Source organism: Poecile atricapillus, chromosome 7 (assembly GCF_030490865.1).
Source record: "Poecile atricapillus isolate bPoeAtr1 chromosome 7, bPoeAtr1.hap1, whole genome shotgun sequence".
NCBI lineage: Eukaryota > Metazoa > Chordata > Aves > Passeriformes > Paridae > Poecile > Poecile atricapillus.
In genome coordinates, this window is record NC_081255.1 from 33,261,283 (window position 1) to 33,283,203 (window position 21,921).

Here is a 21,921-nt window from a genome sequence, read left to right on the forward strand (position 1 = left end):
GTCCAGTGTGATCCTGAGGGACAAGGAGCTGTCCCTGAGCAGCAGTGTCCAGTGGAACCCTGAGGGACAAAGAACTGTCCCTGAGCAGCAGTGACCAGGGGGATCCTGGGGTGCCTCGGGCAGAGCATTCCCAGCCGGTCAGGGAGGGATCCCGCCCCTGTGCCCAGCCCTGGAGGCACCTCTGGAGTGTGTGTCCAGCTCTGGATCCTCAGCACAGCAGGGACAGGAGCTCCTGAGCTGAGGAAGGGCCTGGAGCATCTCCGTGCCCAGGAGAGGCTGAGGGAGCTGGGGCTGCTCAGCCTGGAGAGGAGCCCCAGCTGAGAGGGGCCCTCAGCCCTGGCTGTCCCTGGATGTCCCTCTGTCCCTGGATGTCCCTGGATGTCCCTGGATGTCCCTGGGTGTCCCTGGATGTCCCTGGGTGCAGGTAGGGCAGAGCAGGGCCCAGCAATGGCACCAGAGGAACCGGATGGATCCCAGGAATTCCCCCTGCACAGGAAGCAGAACTTCTGCCCTGGGCAGTGCCCAGCCCTGAGCAGAGCCCAGAGAGGCTGTGGAATCTCCTCTCTGGGGATATTCCAGAACCATTGGGACACAATCCTGTCCTCTGGGATGTCCCTGCTGGAGCAGCGAGGTGGCACCAGAGGAGCCACTGTGGTCTCTTCCAGCTTAACCCATCCTGGGATTCTGTGATTAAAAATTAATTCACTGGGTCTCCCTGCCAAGGTTATCCCACATGGAGTGACGTCCATGGAACAGCACTTTGGCATCTGAGGACAAAGGGCACGTGTGTGCTGAAGGCCACTGATGAATGATTTTATATTGGGTTTTGTAAGGAAACATTTTCTTTACAACAAAAATATGGATAAAATCTGAGCAAAGCTGGGTCTAAGTAGAGCAAGCCTCTGGATGTGTGCAAGGCCACATCCCAGCCCCAGCACACAAGCAGGAACCTGGGATTTAGGAGGGAGGAATTCCACTCCATGCTGACAAATCTGCTTGCTGTAGGGAAGTTCTGTTGATAGAGGGACAAAAAACCCCATTCTCAAGAACGTGTAAGTGTAAAGTGATCCCGCTGTTGGGATTCCCTACAAACACCAGAGCCCTTCCTGTGAGTAATGCCTTGGTTCCATTTCTGGGGTGAATAAGGGAGTCCATAATAAGCTGGTAAACAGTGACTTCATACCTTCAGTAATTAAAAATACAGAGTGAGGCTTCCAACATCAGCTAAAACCTGCGCCAATCCCTCCATTCTGCAGCTGTGTTCCGTGTGTGTTTCCAGCACGGGAGACATCAGAACTGCTGACAGTGCCAACCTCTCACATTCTGCTCGCAAGTAGGTTCGACTTTCCTCAAAAAACTAGGAGAGACAGAAAAATCTCATTGGAAAAATCACTGGAGTATAGAGCAAAAGCAAACTGTTAGGGTCTTTTTCCTAGAATTACTTCAAATTCCATATTAAGATGGTAAAAAGCTGTGTGGGAAGCAGCTGGGGACAGCAGGTACAGGAATTCCTGAATGTGCCTCACATTCTTGGTCACCTGGGATGAGGGAGATGATGTGAACTTGGGAAAGAAAAGGTCACCAGGAAGGCAATTCTGTTACCACAGCAGCTCTGGTCTTCCTGGCAACTTGGGTGTTGTTTCCCCTAGGAGAGTAAGTAAAAAATCCAATTCACCAGGAATTTGGGACATCATAATTTTCACAATTACTCATCCCATATTGGAAACAGAAACTTGTAGAACTGGCCAAGGAGCAGGAGGTGCAGTGGGAAATGGAGAAGTTGGAACCCAAACAGGGGAGCTGACAATGCACCTACAAGGGCTCACACCACGACAGGGAGACTGTCCCGTTTTTCCCTTTCCCTGCTCGTGTTTTTGAGGAACACCTGTCCAGGTCCCCTCACTTCCCAAAGAACTTTCCATGGATGGTGGGAGAGCACTGGAACAGCTGCTCAGAGTCGTGAAGTTTCCTGTCCCGGTCCCTCAGGATGTGCCCGTTAGGACCGATCCCGCCCCTCAGGATTCGGCTGTGGGACCGATCCCCGCTCCCGTCCCTCAGGATGCGGTTGTTGGGATAAATCCCCGATCCTGTCCCTCAGGATCCGGCTGTGGGACCGATCCCGCCCCTCAGGATTCCGCTGTGGGACCGATCCCTGCTCCCGCCCCTCAGGATGCGGTTGTTGGGATAAATCCCCGATCCCGCCCCTCAGGATGCGATCGTTGGGATCAATCCCCGATCCCGTCCCTCAGGACGCGGCTGTGGGACCGATCCCCGATCCCGTCTCTCAGGATGCGGTTGTTGGGATCAATCCCCGATCCTGTCCCTCAGGATTCGGCCGTGGGACCGATTCCCGCTCCCGCCCCTCAGGATTCGGCTGTGGGACCGATCCCCGCTCCCGCCCCTCAGGATGTGGCTGTGGGACCGATCCCCGATCCCCGATCCCGTCCCTCAGGATGCGGTTGTTGGGATCAATCCCCGCTCCCGCCCCTCAGGATGCGGCCGTGGGACCGATCCCCGCTCCCGTCCCTCAGGATTCGGCCGTGGGACCGATCCCCGCTCCCGCCCCTCAGGATTCGGCCGTGGGATCCATCCCCGCTCCCGCCCCTCAGGCCGTGCCCATTGGGGCGGATCCCGCCCCGCCCCTCCCGGCCCCTCCGTGGCTCCTCCCGCGCGCTCTCGCGGTGCGGCGCATTCTCGCGAGAGCAGCGGCCGAAGATGGCGGCGCGGAGCCGAGGCCCGTGAGGCGCGGGCGGAGCTGCGGCCGCTCCGGGGGCTCCGGGCGGGACCGGCCCCGCGGGCTCCGAGCGCTCCGGGCGCTCCGGCCGGCCATGACCGGCGAGAAGCTCCGCTCGCTGCGCAGGGACCACAAGCCCAGCAAGGAGGACGGGGACCTGCTGGCGGCCGGCGAGGACGAGGCGGCCGCGGCGCCCGGGGGCGCCTTCACGGGCGGGAAGGGCGGGCGGGCCGGGGGGCACCGCGGGCCCGGCGCGCACCGGCACCGCCCGCCGGCCCGGGCCGCCCCCGCCGGGCCCGAGCGCGGCCCCTTCCCCGTGCACGAGTGCGTGTTCAAGGGGGACGTGCGGCGGCTCTCGGCGCTCATCCGCACCCAGGGCATCGCCCAGAAGGACAGTCACGGTGAGCGGGACACACCGCGGGATCCGGGGCTCGGGGCCGCGTCCCGGTGGGGCGAGAGATGCGGATGCTGGAGCGGGAAATAGGGAATTCGTAGGGAGTTTTATGAGCGTGTGCGAATCCCCTTTAGGAAGGTCTGTGGACAGAGCATGAAGTGACAGGACGAGGGGGATGGCTTCCACTGGGGACAGGGATAGGTGGGATATTGGGCAGGAATTGTTCCCTGGCACAGGGTGCCCAGAGCAGCTGGGGCTGCCCCTGGATCCCTGGCAGTGCCCAAGCTTGGATGGGGCTTGGAGCAGCCTGGGATGATGGCACTGGACGAGCTTTAAGGTCCCTTCCAGCCCAAACCATTCGGTAATTCCATGGTTTTCATAATATGAATGAGCAGTGTCAGCTCCAGTACCAGCACTGTGCCTCTGACCAGGTGTTGCTCTGTGTCCAAGACCCCACCATATTTGAAAGATCTCTTCTTTTTTAGGATGTCTGAGCTGTCACCTGTTTGCTTTGGGGGATGCTGAGCAGTTCCTTTGGCTGTTGGCAGAGCAGTTTTTGATATTTCCCCAGGCTACAAAAACCAATCATTTTCTCCCCTTTCTTTTAAATGCTGTGGCTCTGGAGTTTGAGAGAGTTGTTCTCAGCTGCTCCTCTTCAAATGCTCTGTCCACAGCAGTGTCAGTGGCAGAGCTGGAATCTGATCCTTGTGCCGCTCTGAAATTTGTAAATATTGAATGTCACTGCCAGCACATTTCAGAACATTTTAATTTGGGGGATATTTTATACTGTTAACAAATAAATCAGCCTGAGGGATCAGCTTGACCTTCATGGCTAGTTTTAATCTCTATTGTTAATTCCCATTTCAAGAGTAACATGATCCATTTCTGCCGGAGAATTCCAAGTCCCCGTGTGTGGTGTCTGAGAAGTTGTGATAAAGAGGACACTTGTGTTGTGTTTCTGATAAGGAGATGGGCTGTGCTTAATTGTGGTCTGTAAATTCAAACAGAACACAAAAGTGGAGAATTGCTGGGACTGGTGAGGTGGCAGGAATTGGGAATTGCGAATTCCAGCTGTGTCTGTGGTGGCTTTAGGCACTGGAAGGCAGCTGAGGGATGCTTCCAGGCAGGATGGGCAGGAGCGTTCCCTACAACTGGCACAGCGCTTTCCTAAGGGCAGAGCTCCAAATCCAGCTACAGATCTGTTTATCCTGCCACCTTCATTCCAGCAAATCCTGCTAGAATGAAAGCAGCAGACCTGGGGAGGATTTTTCCCTCTCGCTCTATTCCTGCTGCTGCTTCTCCCTGTTGCTCCTCCAGTTCCCCCTGAAGCAACTCAGCAGCAGCAGCTCCGAATCTTTCCTTGAAAGCACTTCCTGATCCCTCTTGGCTGTGCTGTCACCCTCAGTGTGTATCACACACGTTGTTTCCATCCTTTTTTAATCCATATATATAAATCTCTAATATCTCCCTGCCTTTCCAGCTCTGTTTGGAGTTGGGACACTTTGGGGATTTCTGACTCAACATCTTCCTCCAAGTTTTAACATGAACAGTTCAGAAAAGCCCCACAATAAACCTCTTGTCATTCCAAAGGCCTGAGTAACATTTCCCTGTTATTGTTTTCTTCCTGCCTGATTCCATCTGTCACTTGTTTACACACTGGAACTGGGAGTTATTTGGGGGACACTCCAGCTGATGATTTGCTCAGAAATAAGCCAGAGGAATCCTGAGATGTGATAAGGATTGGACAGAGGGAAGAGAGAACTTATTGTTAATAATCCAGACCTGTTTTAGTGCTGGTTCAGTGTGGGAAAGCCAAATCCTGTGGAATGGGAGACTCCTACTGTTCTGCTAAAAGCAATTGAGTGTTGAGTGCCTACCCAGCTTCCTAAATTAACCTCCAAATCACTGCCCAGAGGAAGGCCAGTGTCATTATTCCCAAACAATGAGTTTCCTGGGAGAAGCCTGTAGCTACACCTAGTAGATGACTTATAGTTTTATTATAACATGCATTTAAGAACATAAATCCTGAAGCAGACAAATCCTCTTGCTGGGAAACAGCTGGAGATGAGCCCTGGCTCCCTGTAGGTGTGCAGGTACCTCAAGGGAGGTGTGTTTGAGGTGTGTTTTTGTGCCAGCAGGCCTTGTTTGCCCACCTGCATGTGCACAGGCAGGATTCCAGGAGCTGCTGGAGCACTGATTTCTTGGGAGAAGGGGCTGTGGCTGTGCTGGGCACTGATGAGGCCTCACCTCAGATCTTGGGGTCAGTTCTCAGGTCCTCACTTCCAACAGACATTGAGGGGCTGGAGCGTGTCCAGGGCAGGGAACAGAGCTGGGAAGGGGCTGGAGAATCCCTGAGGGAGCTGGGAAGGGGCTGGAGAATCCCTGAGGGAGCTGGGAAAGCTCAGCCTGGAGCAAAGGAGGTTCAGGGGGAATTTCTGGCTCTGCACAAGTCCCTAGCAGGAGGGGACAGCTGGGGGGAGTCAGGGAACAGGGACAGGACAAGAGGAAATGGCCCCAAGTTGTGTCAGGGGTGAGCCAGGTTGGACACCAGCTGGAATTTCCCCATGGAAAGGGTGGTCAGGCACTGGAACTAACTGCCCAGGGAATTTTGGAGTCCTCATCCTTGGAGGTGTCCAAGGAGGGGCTGGAGGTGGCACTAAGTGCTGGTGATAAGGTGGGAAATGGGCACAGCTTGGACTCAGTGATCCTGGAGGGCTTTTCCACCCTCACTGATCCTGTGATTCCATGATTTTATGAAAATGTTTCCCCTTGGGTCACATAATTTGCATTTCCTGAGCACACAGTGTGGCTCCCTCTCAAACGTGTTCCTCAGGAAGGTTATTTCTATCCCTGACCAGAGCCTGCCAGCATCCAGGATTCCCAGTGCTGTGCTGGCTCCCAGATGTTGGAGCAGCTATTAATAGAAGCAGGAGTTTAGCTGGGTTAGTGTATAATGAGCTGGGCTGTGGCTGCCTGGGATCTGCCAGTGTCCTGCAAGGATGACAGGCAGGACACACTGAACAGCCCTGGCAGCCCCTCTTGGGCAAGCAGGGCAGAGTTCCCATCTCCATCCAGAATTCCCTGATGCTGCAGGGTGCTGGCTTTTGTGTGGCAGCCTCTTCCAGATGTGCAGCACATCCTCTTCACAGGGCAGGTTCTTTCTGCTGGTAAAATGGGAGTTAGAAAATAACTCTCAGCCAAGTGTGTGCGTTAAAATTGCACAAGAAATTTGTTTTCTGGCAATTTTTTCTCTTCATTGCTCTAAGAAAGTGTTTAAATCTGCAAAACGCAATTAAATGGAAGAACTTTGCATCTTTAAGCTCCCTAAATAAAATGTGTCATGAGCCTGGTAGCATCATTAATCCAGGAAAAACATCTCTGGGTGCCTCACAGTGAATATTTAACAACACAAATCTCACCTGTGTCATGAGCATCGCCAGGAAAATGGGGACAGGTTTAAGAGGCTGCTGATCATCTCCAGAGCTTTCTTTGGAAACAACCAAAAGGCAGCTTTGTAGTGAAGTATGCCCAGTACTGTAGTTGTAAAAAATGAGTACTCAGTCTTTGAAAAATTAATAAAATGGGCTGTTAAATTTTTAATCAGTATCATATCTGTGAGTAGCTTTTAACCCAGATATGTCAGGCTGGGAAGGGATCAGATCCTTCAGGCCATGGGGAGCAGTGGAGTTTGGGTTGTGTCTTTCTCAAAGGCACCTCTGGACCTCTTTGCCTGGAGTGAGTTTCAAGATATCATTAAAAACCCTCTCTTGGCCCATGAAATGTGTCTCAGCATATTTATTTTGACAATTACAATCCACATGGTTGCTTAGAAAAATGTCACTCCTCTGGTGGGTGTTGGTGTGTTAGAGTGGGAATTGGAGTTTTCTGAGGAAGGGATTGCAGTGGATTCTGATAACTTCTAATTTTTTAATTGTTTAATTTTAATCTAATCTCTTTTATTTCTATGTTTTTTTTAGGAAATACTCCTTTACATCTTGCTGTGATGTTGGGACATAAAGGTGGGTAGAACCATTTGTTTTGTTACCTCTTCAGTGATCCTGAAGATTTGGGGACAAGGGGAAAAAAGGGTTTTTTTCCATTTTTATGAACGTGATCTTGTGTTTCAAGCTAGTGAGGTTTTCTGGGAAGAAGATGCCAAGTGGATTTGGAGGAGAAGAGTGGGAAAAGAAATCTGAGCTTCATTCCCAATATCCCACCTAACCCTGCCCTCTGGCAGTGGGAAGCCATTCCCACTTTCCTGTCCCTTCTTGTCCCCAGTCCCCCTCCAGCTCTCCTGGAGCCCCTTTAGGCCCTGGCAGGGGCTCTGAGCTCTCCCTGGATCCCTTTTTTCTCCAGGTGAGCACCCCCAGCTCTCCCAGCCTGTTTATTGAACTGGAAATGGAATCTGGCTGGTGATTCCAAGCTGATTTCCCTGCTCCCTGCAGAGTGATTTTCTTGTCCCGGGCACTGTTTAAGGAACCACGAGAACCCCCAGGTTCTTGGCTGGGTTAGTCAGGGCCTTTGTTTATCCCCACAGGAGACAGTTTATTCAGCAGGGAAGCATCTCTTCCTCCCCTGCCACTCAGCCTGCTGCTGACTCACAGCTGCTGCATCTGGAATGACCAGTGCAGTTTCCTGTGGCACCTGTGGCAGGAAAATAACCCAGCAAGTCCCTGTCTTGGGGATGAGACAGCTGGGCCTGCTCCATCACCTGCAGACAGCTCAGGCTGGCTTTAGTGACGTGAGCTGAGGTTTCCCTGTGGCTGGAGACTGAAGAACCATTTCCAGGGAGCACATGGGAGCACTGAAACCCTCCTGGTCTCCTTCAATTTCCGTTCCCAGATCCGTGTCCCCGTGATCCACTCACCCCTTGGAGGGGGATGAAGGCCCTGAGGTGTCTCTGGTTTGTGTGTACAGCAGAGAGAGCTGATGTCATACATTAAATATAAATACCCTTCTTCCACAGTGGTGTGTGTATCTGCCATGCAGAAATATTATAAAAAGCAAAATCCACATAGCAGGAGGGACAAGTCTTCAGTGTTGTATAATTGGTGGCTGATCACCAATTAATTTGAGTGGTAATATTGAACAGGGAAGTGCTGGAAATACTTGCATGAATGGCTTTGTCTGTTAGCATGAGTCAGAATCCAGATATGTGTTTTGATAATCTGTGTAATACCTCTGACATGAATTGCTTTGGTAGAGTTTTATTCTGTATCCTTTGCTGTAAATAACTGTGGCTGTTTTGTCCCAGAATGTGCCCACCTGCTTTTAGCCCATAATGCTCCAGTAAAGGTGAAAAACGCTCAGGGATGGAGCCCTCTGGCCGAAGCCATCAGCTATGGAGACAGACAGATGAGTAAGCACCTCTTCATTCATCCCAGTTTACCAGTTAATCCCAAATTTGGGCTCATTCACAACAGGAAAGCAGAGCTCTCAGGCTGGGCTGTTTTCCCACAGCCCTCTTTCAGCTCTCTGAAGGGTTTCTCTTAATCAGCTGAACATTTTATAAGTGAACATGATCAGGCACATCCATTTCCTTGATAAAAAATTGCACTGGGTTACATAAGCAAACTGTTAACTCTGCTCAGGCTGAGGGGATTGGGAAAGCTCTGCACCAGCATGTTCTGGGTTTGGATCCAAATGGATCTGAGCTGGGTGGCATCATCATCTCCATCATCTCCTTGGAGCTGCTCCCTGTGGTCACAGATCAGTTGCCAGTGGGATGTGGCTTTTAGGCTGCACCTCAACAGACCAGTGGGAAAACTTAATTTATATATTATATATTATTCAGGTATTATTTATTCACCTCAGACATGGAGTAGCAAAAGGAAATTATTCTGCTGCTACTCACTGGTGGATTTGGTGTTGCCATGTGTGGTGGTGCATTCCTATAGCAGAAAACATATGTTACATATATAAATGTGTTATTAATATATTAATGCACTAGTTTATAATCTACCAACAACATTCTCATGTCAGCTCCTCACTACTGATTTTCTCAGTGGAGTAGATGTTACACATACTCAATGTATTTGTATCCACATATTTACCAATACCTGTGTAAAAACCCTCTTGACATGATTATATAGTTAATTTTACAAACATTTACTGAGGCTTTTCTTCCTGGGGTGATCCGAGCAGGTTAATGTGCAGTTCCTGTAACTGGGATTAATTCCTCAGGTCTGATGAAATGTTCCATTGCACTGTTGGCTTTAAGACCTCAAATAAGACACTCACCTATAATTACCAAACAAACAGAGTTCATGGATTATTTCTTGTGTAGTTTCAGCACTTCTGAGGAAGCTCAAGCAGCAATCCAGGGAAAGTGTTGAAGAGAAGCGACCTCGGTTATTAAAAGCCCTGAAAGAGGTGAGTTGTGCTGGCAGAACCAGGTGGGGTGGAAAACAGTGACTTGTGCTCTGAGTATGGACACTCTGGAAAACTGCCAGGAAGTTTTTTCCATGTTTTCACCCATCTTTTGCTCTTAAAAGTGATCTTGGCTCTGTTTTAAGGGGCCACAGAATTCTGTTTATTTTTGGATAATACTTCCTTTCAACTTCTAGAAATTCAAATAAAATGTTTGTGTAAGACAGACCTGCTCATCATCTTTGCACTCTTAAGGAGTCTCTATTTCATTACATTTTTAAGGTTTTCTTAACTCTCGTATCAATGAATGATTTCCTGGTCTGTTCAGTCCCATGATGGAGGAGATTTTTGGTTTCATTCTCCATCAGCATCCAGCAGCCAGTTCCCCTTGGGCACAGTGAAATATTGCTCAGTTTGGGGACAGCAATTTGTAGAAATTTGCAGTTATTTATCAGAAGCTAATTAAATTGTCCCTGTGAAAGCTGAGCTGTGTTGTGATCCCTGAGCACCCTCGTGGTGGGGCCAGGAGCTCTGACCTGATGACTTCAGCACATTTCCACAAGGCCAGTGGAAATTGGTGTTTGCAATACTCCTGTCTGAAACTTGACTCATTAATTAATGTATAATTAATTCTAATTCCGTGGGATTGGATCAATCAAAGCAAGCAGAGCCCCACAGGTGTTTTTTACACACGTGTTTACAATAAGTCTTTTGCAATCCAGGGCTTGATAGTTGAATTAGCATTAAAAAAGTGATGAAAAATGTGAGTTCAAATGAGTTACATCATTTTATCATTATTGATTCTGCTGCAGCTAAAGCTTCAGTGATGTTTAAGTTCAGTACAAATTGAAGTACAGCAGCAGAGAAAGTTTTCCTTTGTTTGCCAAACACAACTTCTGCCTGTCTTTCAGCAGATTTTACAGTTATTTAGCCTGAAAAGCTTGTTAACACATTCTTCTTTTCTTCTCAGCTAGGTGACTTCTATCTAGAGCTTCACTGGGATTTTCAAAGTTGGGGTGAGTGCTTTCATGTCCCTTCCCCAGGGAGATAATGCAATCAGCCTGCAGCACACTTGTTCTGCTCTGCTTTGTGCTGGAACAGTCACAATCCAGAGCTCGAGATCTGAGTCCTGAGGAAAGGACACACAGCTTTTTCCAGATTTATTGTTGCTTATTCACTTTTGGAGCCGAATTCTCTCCTCCAGTGACTCAGTAAGGGGGGGAAGTAGCTCTTTGCTTTAAGATCCTGGGCCATGGAATGGGGTGGGATGATCCTTCAGGTCCTTTCCAACCCAAACCAGTCTGGGATTCCATGATTTTATCTGTTTTATTAATTCAGTAATGAATATTAATACTTTGGACCATTTTTTTGCTTGTGGCTGTTCTGCTTTAATTGGAGCCGGGCTTTCCCTTGGTGCATTGTATAAACTGTTAAATCCCAGAATTCAAACTGTGAGCAGCCACAATTATTAGGATTTTTAAATCTTTTACCTGTGATGGAAATACAAATTCTGTCTGATATTGGAAGCAGGGTGTGCAATTACAATTACAAAGAAAATCAATTTTATCCAATATAAATACCCCTGATGTTGGTCGTGTTTGATGATTGAGATGATGATGGAAAATGCTGTATTTGCATTAAAACACATCCAGAATCAAACTGATGAAACTGTTTTGATGGGAATACTTTGCAGATGGATCTCAGTGCCCTGATTACCTTTTCTCTCCTTCCTTTAGTGCCTTTACTTTCCCGAATTCTGCCTTCTGATGCATGTAAAATACACAAACAAGGTATAAATATCAGGTGAGTGCTGCTTTTGTACCCAAGTACTTCTGTGCCAGGGAGAAGCTGGGTCCCAGTGGGTCTGGCAGAATCCCCCAGGAGCCTGGGCACATCCATGACACAGCACAGTGCCGTGGAATTTCAGGCTCTCTGATGATCTCTTTTGAGCTGAATATAACTCAAATATAGAGCAAGAGCAGTTCAGCTGGATAAGGCTTTATCTACCAGACATGCCAGTGAAAAACAGGGATTGGATATTTATAACACAATTGCAAATAAATTCCAGTGTTTTGTGGAGGAATGTTGCTGCTCCAGTTTGTAGTTTAAAAAAAAATATATATAATTTATCTCTTTAAGGTGTTTAATGTGACAAATTCACAAACTCAGTAGGAGATTTCAGGAGTCTCTCCAAGCTCAGCTCTTCAACTGATTTAGTTTGGAATCAAATGTGTTTTCTGGCATTTTCTTTAGGGAAAAATTTAAAATTTAAAACAAAGAGGGAAGAATATGATCCTGGAGATTCAATCTGTAGAAATTTCTGTTCTATTAAAGGGGCATCTTTGGTGTGTAAAGTGAATTTTTAGGTGAAATTTGAGTCTGGAGCTGTTGCTTTCCTTCTCATTTCTGAATGCTCTGCTTGTATGAGGCCTGAAATAAGGGGAAATAGATAAATACAGGTTTTTTATTGGAATCAGAGGCAAATCTATGAGGAGTTTTAATCCTTCACCACTTGAGAGTTGAAGTCACCCAGTTCAGGTTCTTTAACCACCTTTTCAAGAGAAATAAATGCTCTGAAAATACTGGATATGAATGATTACAGAGATCCTTGACCTGGGCTCCGTCCTCTTCCAGTTATTCCCATCTGCAGGAGCATTTCCTTGGTGTTGCTGAGGGAGAAGAGTAGAAATAGCAATAAAAATAAGTCAAATTTTAAAAAATGAGTTTGTTTCTGAGTCCTCTACCAATTTTGGGTCAAGTCCCAGTGTTGTTACTCAGGTCAGGGCCTGTGTAGGAACCTGCTGAGGAGCTGTTTCTCAATGTGTAGCACTGAATAAATTCTCTCCCCCTCTCCCCCTCCCCTGGCAGTATTAAATACAATTTTCTGAAGTAAACTTCATAGCAATTTTTTGCTGATTTCTGCATCCAGGCTTCCCTTAGAAAATCCTGTGAAAACTCAGCCCTTTATGTGTTGTTTTTGCTTTTGAAATTGCACTTTCCTCCTTGAAAGCTGAATTTCCTCCTGCATTTATGGGTCGTTTTTGTTAAATTTGGGGTTGTTTTCACAGGCTGGACACAACTCTGATAGACTTTACTGACATGAAGTGCCAACGAGGGGATTTAAGCTTCATTTTTAACGGTGACGCCGCACCCTCCGAATCTTTTGTAGTTTTAGACAATGAGCAAAAAGTTTACCAGCGAATACACCACGAGGTAAAGCTCTGGGAAGGGGGGTGGGACACATCCCAGGCTTTTTTTGGGAATGTATCAAACAAAATTTTCCTCAGAAACACCCAAAGAACTGCAAACCAAAGGATTTTTTCCCTCAGTTGTTCCACAGTTGAGCTGTGAAGGTGACATCGAATTTTGTCAGGAAAAGCAGCTTTGAATCCAGATTTCTGGTTGAGAAAAAGCTGCAATGGGAATAGATTAGAAAGATGTGGTTTAAATTATGATGTGCTGCTTTTTAATCTTTCTGCTGGCCTTCACTTGGGTGTCCTCAGGTGGCTTTTCAGACCTGTTCCCACTGCTTTGCATCCTTTTAGTTACTCCATGTCCAGTCCAGCTTGTGAGGGTCTGACTGGCTGGACCCCCTGTAATTAGTCAAGTCTTTAATGACAGCTTTATCCCCCAATCACTTAAGCAGATGAATTATTGCCTGTGGAAAGGGTGTGGCTGCTGAGCTGCTGCATAAATCCCATTGGGATGCTTTATTCACATTAATATTCAAGATTAAACTATTTGGAAACCATTTGGCCAGAGAGGTTTTATAAAACCGCTTGAAAATTCAGGAAATGCTGCTTCTGGGAAAAGATCCAAAGGACAAGGCTTATGGATTTATATTTATTGGTGTATCTTTAGAAGAAGCAATCGTTGTTTGTAAGTTCTGCTGAGTATTTTGGAATTTTTCTTCCAGGAATCTGAGATGGAGACAGAAGAGGAGGTTGACATTTTGATGAGCAGTGATATTTACTCTGCCACCTTATCCACCAAATCCATCACGTTCACACGGGCCCAGACCGGGTGGCTCTTCAGGGAGGACAAAACTGTGAGTGGGAGGGAAGCTCAGAGCCAGGTGCTGGGCAGGAGGGAGGAGGGAAGGGCACTGGAAGAAGCACTGGAGCTGCCCCTGGATCCCTGGAAGTGCCCAGGGCTTGGAGCAGCTTGGGACAGTGGAAGATGTCCCTGCCCATGGAAGGCAGTTGGAATGGGGTGGGCTTTGAGGTCCCTTCAAACACAAACCAGCCCAGGATTCTGGAAGGAGAAGGTGTTCAGGACAAAGGAAAAATCCCTCTCCCTGTAGCCCTAATTATCACAACTTCATTACACTTGAAATCTCTCTGCTGCACTGCCTTCAGCAGGAAAAACACTAGAAAGATTGTGTAGCTGTTGGGCAGGGGGAGGACAGATTGTACTGGGAATGATTTTGTTCCTGGAGGCTCTGATCCCTGCAGGTTCCAGGGGGTGCAGGAAGGATTCTGTGTGCTCCTGCTGGAGAAAGGCAGGGATGGGAGTGCTCTGGAAAGGGATTTCACTCACATTCTTCAACATTCTCTGTCTTAAAGCTTCCCTTCTTTAAGGGGAAGGAAGTACTAAACTAAGAAGTACCTGTTCCTGCAGGATTTTTGGGATTGCCCATATGAGGGGCTGGGGGAATTCCAGCTCAGTCCCCAAGTTCCCTTAATGCCATTATTTGATCATCAAGAATCAAAACGTTTTTATTTTACCTTCTGTGAGTCATTGATGTCCCGATTCCTTTTGTGCAGGAAAGAGTAGGAAACTTCCTGGCAGATTTCTACTTGGTGAATGGACTTGTGTTGGAATCCAGGAAAAGAAGGGAACATCTCAGTGAGGAGGACATCCTTCGGAATAAAGCGATCATGGAGAGCCTGAGCAAAGGGGGCAACCTCATGGAGCAGAATTTTGAGGTAAAATTGATAAACTCTTCCCAGGATGTGGGAAAATAATCTTGCACACCACTCAGGGTGCAAGATACATAGATAATGTTTTTATTTTCTTTTGATTGGCATAATTTAAAAATCATAAACATGACCCACAAGTATAATTGTGGTGATGCATTAATGAATTACCCTGATTAATGCACACAGGGAGGGATTTCTGTGGTTATATTGGGTATTCAGCCTTAATTTGTCTCTTAGAAGAGATGAGGGGTTTGGCTGTGGTAAATCACTTCGGATTCTTTTAGACCCAATGTTGATTGTTGGGAATGAAAGGAAAGCCAGAAAGGCAATCGTGTTCCTTTGAGCTTCATTAAAATGGGAGGAAGCCTGTGATTAGCACCAGGAAATCAAGAGCTCTTCAGAACGAGCCAGGCTTCAGCTGGGAACACACACAGAGCTTTTAAAGTGATTAATTTATTTCTGTGTGAGCTGGAGCTGCTGCCTTGGCGCTCAGAGCCCTGAATTAACTCATTATGATGGAGCAGCTCGGCCCAGTGCTGTAGAAAGTGCCTTTGGGGGCCAAGAGCAGGAGCTGGGATGAGCAGGAGCTGGGATGAGCTGGGATGAGCTGGGATGAGCAGGAGCAGGAATGAGCAGGAGCTGGGGTGAGCAGGAGCTGGGATGAGCAGGAATGAGCAGGAGCTGGGATGAACAGGAGCAGGAATGAGCAGGAATGAGCAGGAGCTGGGATGAACAGGAGCCAGGGTGAGCAGGGTGAGCTGTGGGGACAGGACTGAGCTGAGCTGTGCTTGTCCCACAGCCCGTGCGCCGGCAGTCACTGACGCCGCCGTCCCCCAACACCATCTCCTGGGAGGAATACATCTCTGCAGAGAGTGGCAAGTGAGTGCTGCTGGGCCTGACAGGGATTCCAGGGACCCCTCTGGAATCCTGGGATGGGGCTGGGAGGGATTTGGGTTCTCCCCTTGGTGGGTGCTGTGTGTTGGTGTCTCTGTTCTCCAGAAGTGATCCTTGTGTGTGGGAACAGTGGCAGTACCTCAGCTACTGCAGGGAATCCTGGAATGCTTTGGATTGGACCAAATTGGCTTTTAAGGGGCCTTAAAGTCCATCCAGTTCCACCCCCTGCCACAGGCATTTCTGGGTAGTGGTTAATGAGCACTTCCTGTAGGATTTATTAACATTGTGTTTATGAGGAGTTATTTTATTGGAGTGGTTTTCTTGGTTTTGTCTTTTCTCCTGGTTTAGCAGAACTCAGAGTAATCTAAATTAGGAGGGGTTTTTATATTTATTCTGCACAGCTTTACAGTAAAGCAAATCCTTTGAAAGTAGGGATTCTTCCCTGATGTTTTCCAGCCCAAGTCTGTTTTCCTTCCTCTGAACCCAGGGTTTCCCTGGGAAGCACTGACTGTCTCTCCCTCTCCCTCACAGAGCTCCTCACCTGGGCAGGGAGCTGGTCTGCAAGGAGAGCAAGAAAACCTTCAAAGCCACGATAGCAATGAGCCAGGAATTCCCCTTAGGAATCGAATCGTGAGTCAAAGCTCCTGGCCATGGGAGCTACTCCTGTGGGGAATGTTGGAATGCGTTCATGAGCTGCAGAACCCTCCAGATCCCCAGGAGGGGGAGCTGCCAGTGCAAAAGCTGGGAGAGCAATCCCTTAAACTGGGAAGCTGGGAGCTGCTGGGGCTGGGGGAGGAGCCCTTACCTGGCTTGATAAGAGCAGAATTTTGGGCAGTCAGAAACTGGTGCCTGATCCCACAGAATTCTGAAATGGTTTTCCCCATAATAAAATTTAGCACAAAATTGTGTCCCCTAAGTGCAAAGCCAGGTCAGTTCACACATCCATGGAGAAAGGGGCTGGTACCTCATCCCTCATCTCCTGTGGAAAAGGAAGAGAAGGAATTGCTATCCTGGGGTTGGTTTGTTGTAATTCTGGATCACTGGGATGATGTCATTGTCACTTTCTCTTGTCCCCTGGGCTCTTTGGATCATGTTTTCCTGTTCCAGATGTGGCAGGAGGATCTGTCACAGGCTCTGCTCTCCTTTGCAGGTTGTTGAATGTCTTAGAAGTCATTGCACCCTTCAAGCACTTTAACAAACTTAGAGAATTTGTTCAAATGAAGCTTCCACCAGGCTTTCCTGTCAAATTAGGTAAGAGCACTCAGCAACCCCTGGGGCTTTATATATCCAGAATTTTAGGTTGGAAAAGCCTTCCAGGATTACTGTGTCAAACCATTCCCCACCACTGCCAAGGCTGCCACTGCCCCAAGTGCCAAATGCACACAGCTTTGAAATCCCTCCAGGGATGGGGACTCCTCCAGGACTGGAAAATACTTTCCAAGAGAAATTTTCCCAAATACCCAGTCCAGATCTAAGTATGCATTTATACTTGCAGTATGTTCTGAAGGTCTTTTTTGGGAGTTTTGGGGAAGAACTGTCTCCTAGGAATGTGTTGCTGGAGAGCTCAGGAGCACAGAAGTTGCTCCAAGGGCAGTGGGATGTGCTGGATTATTCCTGCATTAGGGGAGGATCTCAGGTGTGGAGTATTTTGTAACTGTGTTTCCTTTTCTTCAAGGATTACTAGTGATAGATTTATTTTAAGTGAAAAATATAGAACTCCTGCACTTTTAACAGATGGAAATGTCTAAAAATCAGCTTACTCACGGGATAGATGATCCCAGAAGCAGCAGCTCCTTTCCTAAGGGATACAGGGTTAGTGGAATTGCAGGGAGCTGTGTGAGCCTGCCTGTCCTGGACAGGCTGTGCTCTACCTCTGCCATATTTACACAGAATTCCAGAGCAGTTTGGGTTGGGATTCCAGCTTGTTCTCCCGTTCCCACGGGCAGGGACACCTTCCACTATCCCAGCTGGCTCCAAGCCCCATCCAGCCTGGCCTTGGACACTTGCAGGGATGGGGATTGGTGCCATTCCTGGCTTTTCCTTGTCCTCACCATGGCCTGTCCCTGCCCTGCAGACATCCCGGTGTTCCCCACCATCACGGCCACTGTGACGTTCCAGGAGTTCCGTTACGACGAGTTCGATGACTCCATCTTCACCATTCCCGACGACTACAAGGAGGATCCCAGCCGCTTCCCGGACCTCTAAGGGGGCTGGAAGGTTCCTGGGGAGCGTCCACAGCGGATCCCAGGCCGGGGGAATGGCTCCCAGAGCGGAGCAGAGCCGTGGGGCGCGGGAAGGGAAGAACTCGGTGAGCCAAGGGAAGAGCAGCAGTGCGGATGTGCTGGCACCGCACTGGGCATCCAGCCCCTCCAGCTCCCGCTTCCCAGAGCCTCCTGCTGCCATTCCCTTTGGCACAGCCAGTCCTGGCCCGGGAGCTGCCACCCCCAGCTGGGAGGAGCTGCTGGTTTTTAAATTTTTTTATGCTTGTGGTGATCCACGAGGCGCTGCTGGACCTTGGCACCGAGCTGGGGCTGGGGGTGAACCCCCGTCCTTCCCGTGCTCCCTGTTCCCTGAGCCCACAGCTCAGCCACGGAATGTTGGAAGGTATCCCCAAGGAATGCCTTGGCTGTAGATGAATGAACCAAATGGGCACCACTGACACTTGGATTTCCTCCTGCACCCCAGGGCAGAGCCAGCCGTGCTCTGCAGGGAGCGAGGCACCTCCTCAGCACCAGCCCAGCCTGGTGCTGTCCCTGCCTGATCCCTCATTCCCGCTTCCCTCCCTGCTCTCTGCTCCCTCCCTGGCTCCCTGTGCTTTTGGGGAGCACTCCAGGGCTGCCTGGCCAGGAATGTCACTTGTTAATCCTTTATTTGACCCTCACTTGGGAGAGGTGTCCCAGAAAGGCCGAGCACCAGCAGGTCAGTCTGTGTGTGCCCTCAGCAGCCTGGAAAACTGGGATGCACAGAGGCACCGGGAAAAGCTCAGGCTTTACCCTTCCTGCACTCGGGGTCATCGTGGTGCTCACGGGCAGCTTTCACTGGGCTGTTTCCACATTCATTTCCTGCCTCTTCGTGGTTCAATCACAGAGAATCCCAGACTGGTTTGGGGTGGGGGGGACCTTAAAGCTCATCTTGTCCATCTTCATGGATGTTTCAGTACTCCAGCTCCTCGAGCTTATTCCCATTCCCAGTTGTTCCAGTCTCCTCATCTAACAATAGTCCACCTTTTTGGGGTTTGTTAGGCAAGATTTGTGCAGAAGGCTGATGGTGCTATTTGTTTGTATGAAGAAATTTAGATTCAAGTGCTGTGGTGTCATTGTACAAAAATGTAAATATTTTCCAAATTATATTCTTTGTGCACTGTAGGTAAAACTTTTTCTGGAATTCCATAGAGTTAAGGATCAAAGTTTATAATGAAGAGGATCATTGATGCTCAGTGGAGGGAACAGCTGTGCTGAGCACGAGGGACAAGGGAGGGGCTCAGCACAGGGCAAGGTGTCAGGCACACCTGAGAGCAGGGGATTCCAAACTGCTGGAATCTCTGATCCATCCCAAAGAGGCTGCTCTGGGGAAGGACATGGAGGAGGCCCAGGGAGTCACTGTCAGCAAAGTCCAGGAGCACTGGAGTGGGAGGCTGGGGTTGGTCCTTTCCCAGCACCTCTGTGAACCTGGGGAACAGGGGAGCCCTGGGACAGGGGATCACAGGGACAGGGGAGCAGGGCAGCTTTGCTGTTAATTCAAACTCAAATCTAAAATACCACTTTAGGGAAAACAAGCAAAGGGAAATGACTCCTGCAGTGCCATCTCAGGGCAGGTGTGGAGCATCCTCTGGGAATGATGGAACTTGTTCTCCCGAGTAATGATGAATTCCTGATGTGTTTCACACCTCTGGGATGAGCTGGCACCATCTGCTGCTCCTGGGATCCTCTGGGACAGACTGGGAATGTTTGTGGGGCTGAGCTGGAGTTTGGATCGGTGCCCGTGGGGCAGCACAGGGCTCTGTCCCCTCCCAAGGGGTCCCTGTCCCCTCCCAAGGGTCCCTTCAGGGTGTTTTGTGTAGCTGCAGGACCTGTGCCAGGGGTGGAGCTGAAGCTGGTGCTGTACAGGGCACCCCATTCCTTGGGAATTCCAGTGAAGGCGAGAGGTTCCTCCCCAAGGGGAATGTCAGAACTCCCTTTCCTCAGTGGTACTGGGAGCATCCATGGATTTGTGTTTCTTTGCATTTTTGGTTCTCCCAAATTCATCCTTGGCTCCATGGAAGCAGCCACTGCAGGATCCCAGGGTGGATCCTGGGCTTGGAACTGGAAAACAAAATTTCAGGTGGCTTCCCATGGGCTTGAGGCTCCTGTGGCTCCATCTGTGGGAGTCTGCCCAAAGCCCAGGGCAGGTCCTGGAAGTGCTTCCCGTGGTTCCTGTGGCCTCTGGCTGCAGATCTGGGGGGTTTTAATCCCCCAGGACACGGCTGCTGCCTGGGACACTTGCAGGGTCTGTGGGAAGGGTTGCAGGAAGCTGCTCCTGAGGTTTGTTCTGCCTTGGAACTGTCCTTGTTCTGCTTTATCCCAGGAAAGCCCGGCTGCTCCTGCTCTCCCTGTGGAGCTGAGGGATGGGAATTCCCTGGATTGTTCCCCAGCTGCCAGGGTGGCCCCGTGGGCTCCCAGAGCTGCTCTCAATACTTTTCCCCCTCCTGGGATGTGGTTCCTGTTTGCACATTCCGGGTGAGGAGTTCTCACACGCAGGGACAGCCGGGCAGGTTTCCCGATGGATGCAGCGCAGGAATTCTCAGTCAGAGGGACACTGGGCTGAGCCTGTGGATCCTGAGGGGCTGCCCACGTTGAGATCCATGTTGATATCCATGTTTTCTCCACTAAAGCCTGTTTTTGTCACTGGGTTGTGTTGCATGGACACGGGGAGGGTTCGTGTCTCCGGGCTGCTCCCAGCCCTGGGTTGAGCACAGGGTCCCTCCCCTCTCCCATGGCTCTGGGAAATTCCTTTTCCAAGCAGGATCGATCCAGCAGAGCCTCACTTGGGCTCTTCCCACTTTCCTGAAGGCCAGGCCAGGTGTTACAGGAGGGTTTGGTCCCTGGGAGTGAGCACAGATCCGTGGATCGTGTCCGTGCAGCAGCTCCAGCTCATCCCCGTGGCCTGGGAATGTCGGGGGGAGCAGGAGCAGCCTCCTGGACACCCCAGCTGGAATCAGGGAGCTGGATCAGGCTGGTGGGAATCACATCCCGCTGCTCCTGGGGGCTCGGGGCTCCCCTCCCACCACTTCTTTCATCCCGAGGATTTTATGGCTCTTAAAAGCCAGCCAGGAATTTTGCTCAACCCAATTCCGACCTCACTGCGGAAGGATCCCGCGGGTTGTTTCTGAACCAAACTGGTCCTCTGGTCTTCCAAGCTCCTGCTGTGTCCCGTGGCAAAGGGAACTCCCTGGTTTTCCTCTCCTGGAGCTGCTGTCCAGCCACTGCACTCCCACCACTGCAATTCCCCATTGTCCCCCCGATGTGTTTGTGCTGGAATCCCACCCAATCCCGTCGATATTCCCAGCGACCCTCTGTTATTTTACTGTCTCTGCTCCTGAGTTGTAATTCCTGCCAGGAGAACTGCATTATTTAATCTGGATTAACCAATTCCTGTAATGCTGCAGTTTCACTTTTCTTTTCCTGACCATTTGTTAACTCCCATGGAAAACGAGTCACGTCTCTTGCGTTTTCCTGTCGTCTGCTCCCTGTTTTTCTCTTCCCTTCACTCATAGTCACTTTGGGTTGTATCATTTGTTAGAATAAAGACCAAACTATGCTGTTGGATTTGGAAGCTGCTCCACCTGTGCAATCCAGGCTTCCCTCTCCTGTCCCGGCGCTCCCCGGGCCTCGGCTCCGCTGTGGGAGCGGGATGGGAGGGAGGGAATGAGCTCCTGCTGCTGCGTTCTGCAAGGGCATTTTCTTGGTCATTTTTAAAATAAAATCCTGCATTTTCATTACAGCCTCTTCTCAGCCCTCTGAATCCCAGGTTTTATGGGGAAAGGATGTGGGGAGCAGCTCCTGGCCTCACCTGGAGCTGAGGGAGCAGGTTGGGAACAGCTGCCAGGGAGGGGGGAAAAGGAGCCTCAAATTCACTGAACTGGGTTTGTTCCTCCAGGGATTTCACCTCCTGCATCCAGGAACGGGCTCCCTTGGAGCACAGGGGAATGGAGAGCAAAGCCAGGATCTCCAGGGAGACTCGGGCCCTGCAGGAGGGTTTTGAGAGGATTTTTGGAGACTTTTTGGGGTTTTTGAGGGAGGGCTGGGGGCTTTTTTGGGGGCTGGGGTTTTTAATTTTTAAACTTACCCTTGCTCTCCTGCCCCCAGCATCAGCCCGAGCTGAGTGAGCAGCGTCTCCCTCTGCAGGTTCAGATTTGCTGATGGAAAATCTGTTTCTAAAGGGGCAGGAACCCTTCCAGGAAGGGCTTCAAGCACTGCCAGTTAAAACAAAGATTTTTATAACTGTGCTTGCTCCAAGTCTCCCCAGAGCCTTCTCGTGCTTTCCCTCTGCCAGGTCCCATCAACCTCCACATTCCCATTTTGACCCATTTCCCCTCCCAAGTAAAATAATTCCTTCTTCACTCCAACAGG

General features: G+C 49.7%; 1 protein-coding gene across 1 annotated transcript; it reads left to right on the forward strand.

The window, feature by feature from the left end:
- The first annotated feature begins 2,702 nt into the window (after positions 1-2,702).
- ANKRD13C (ankyrin repeat domain 13C) lies at positions 2,703-21,292 on the forward strand. The gene is made up of 13 exons (XM_058843261.1): positions 2,703-3,135; positions 7,106-7,147; positions 8,383-8,487; positions 9,415-9,500; positions 10,468-10,513; positions 11,234-11,300; positions 12,566-12,710; positions 13,414-13,545; positions 14,264-14,425; positions 15,219-15,298; positions 15,845-15,943; positions 16,464-16,564; positions 17,388-21,292. The coding sequence occupies exons 1-13, from the start codon at positions 2,829-2,831 to the stop codon at positions 17,516-17,518; spliced, it is 1,503 nt and encodes a 500-aa protein (XP_058699244.1). The 5' UTR covers positions 2,703-2,828; the 3' UTR covers positions 17,519-21,292.
- The last annotated feature ends 629 nt before the right edge of the window (positions 21,293-21,921 follow it).

Coding starts and splice junctions, on each gene's coding strand:
- ANKRD13C (XM_058843261.1), top strand. CDS start 2,829: ATGACCGGCGAGAAGCTCCGCTCGCTGCGCAGGGACCACAAGCCCAGC. Junction 3,136..7,105: donor CGCCCAGAAGGACAGTCACG/GTGAGCGGGACA, acceptor TGTTTTTTTTAG/GAAATACTCCTTTACATCTT. Junction 15,944..16,463: donor TTCCCCTTAGGAATCGAATC/GTGAGTCAAAGC, acceptor TCTCCTTTGCAG/GTTGTTGAATGTCTTAGAAG.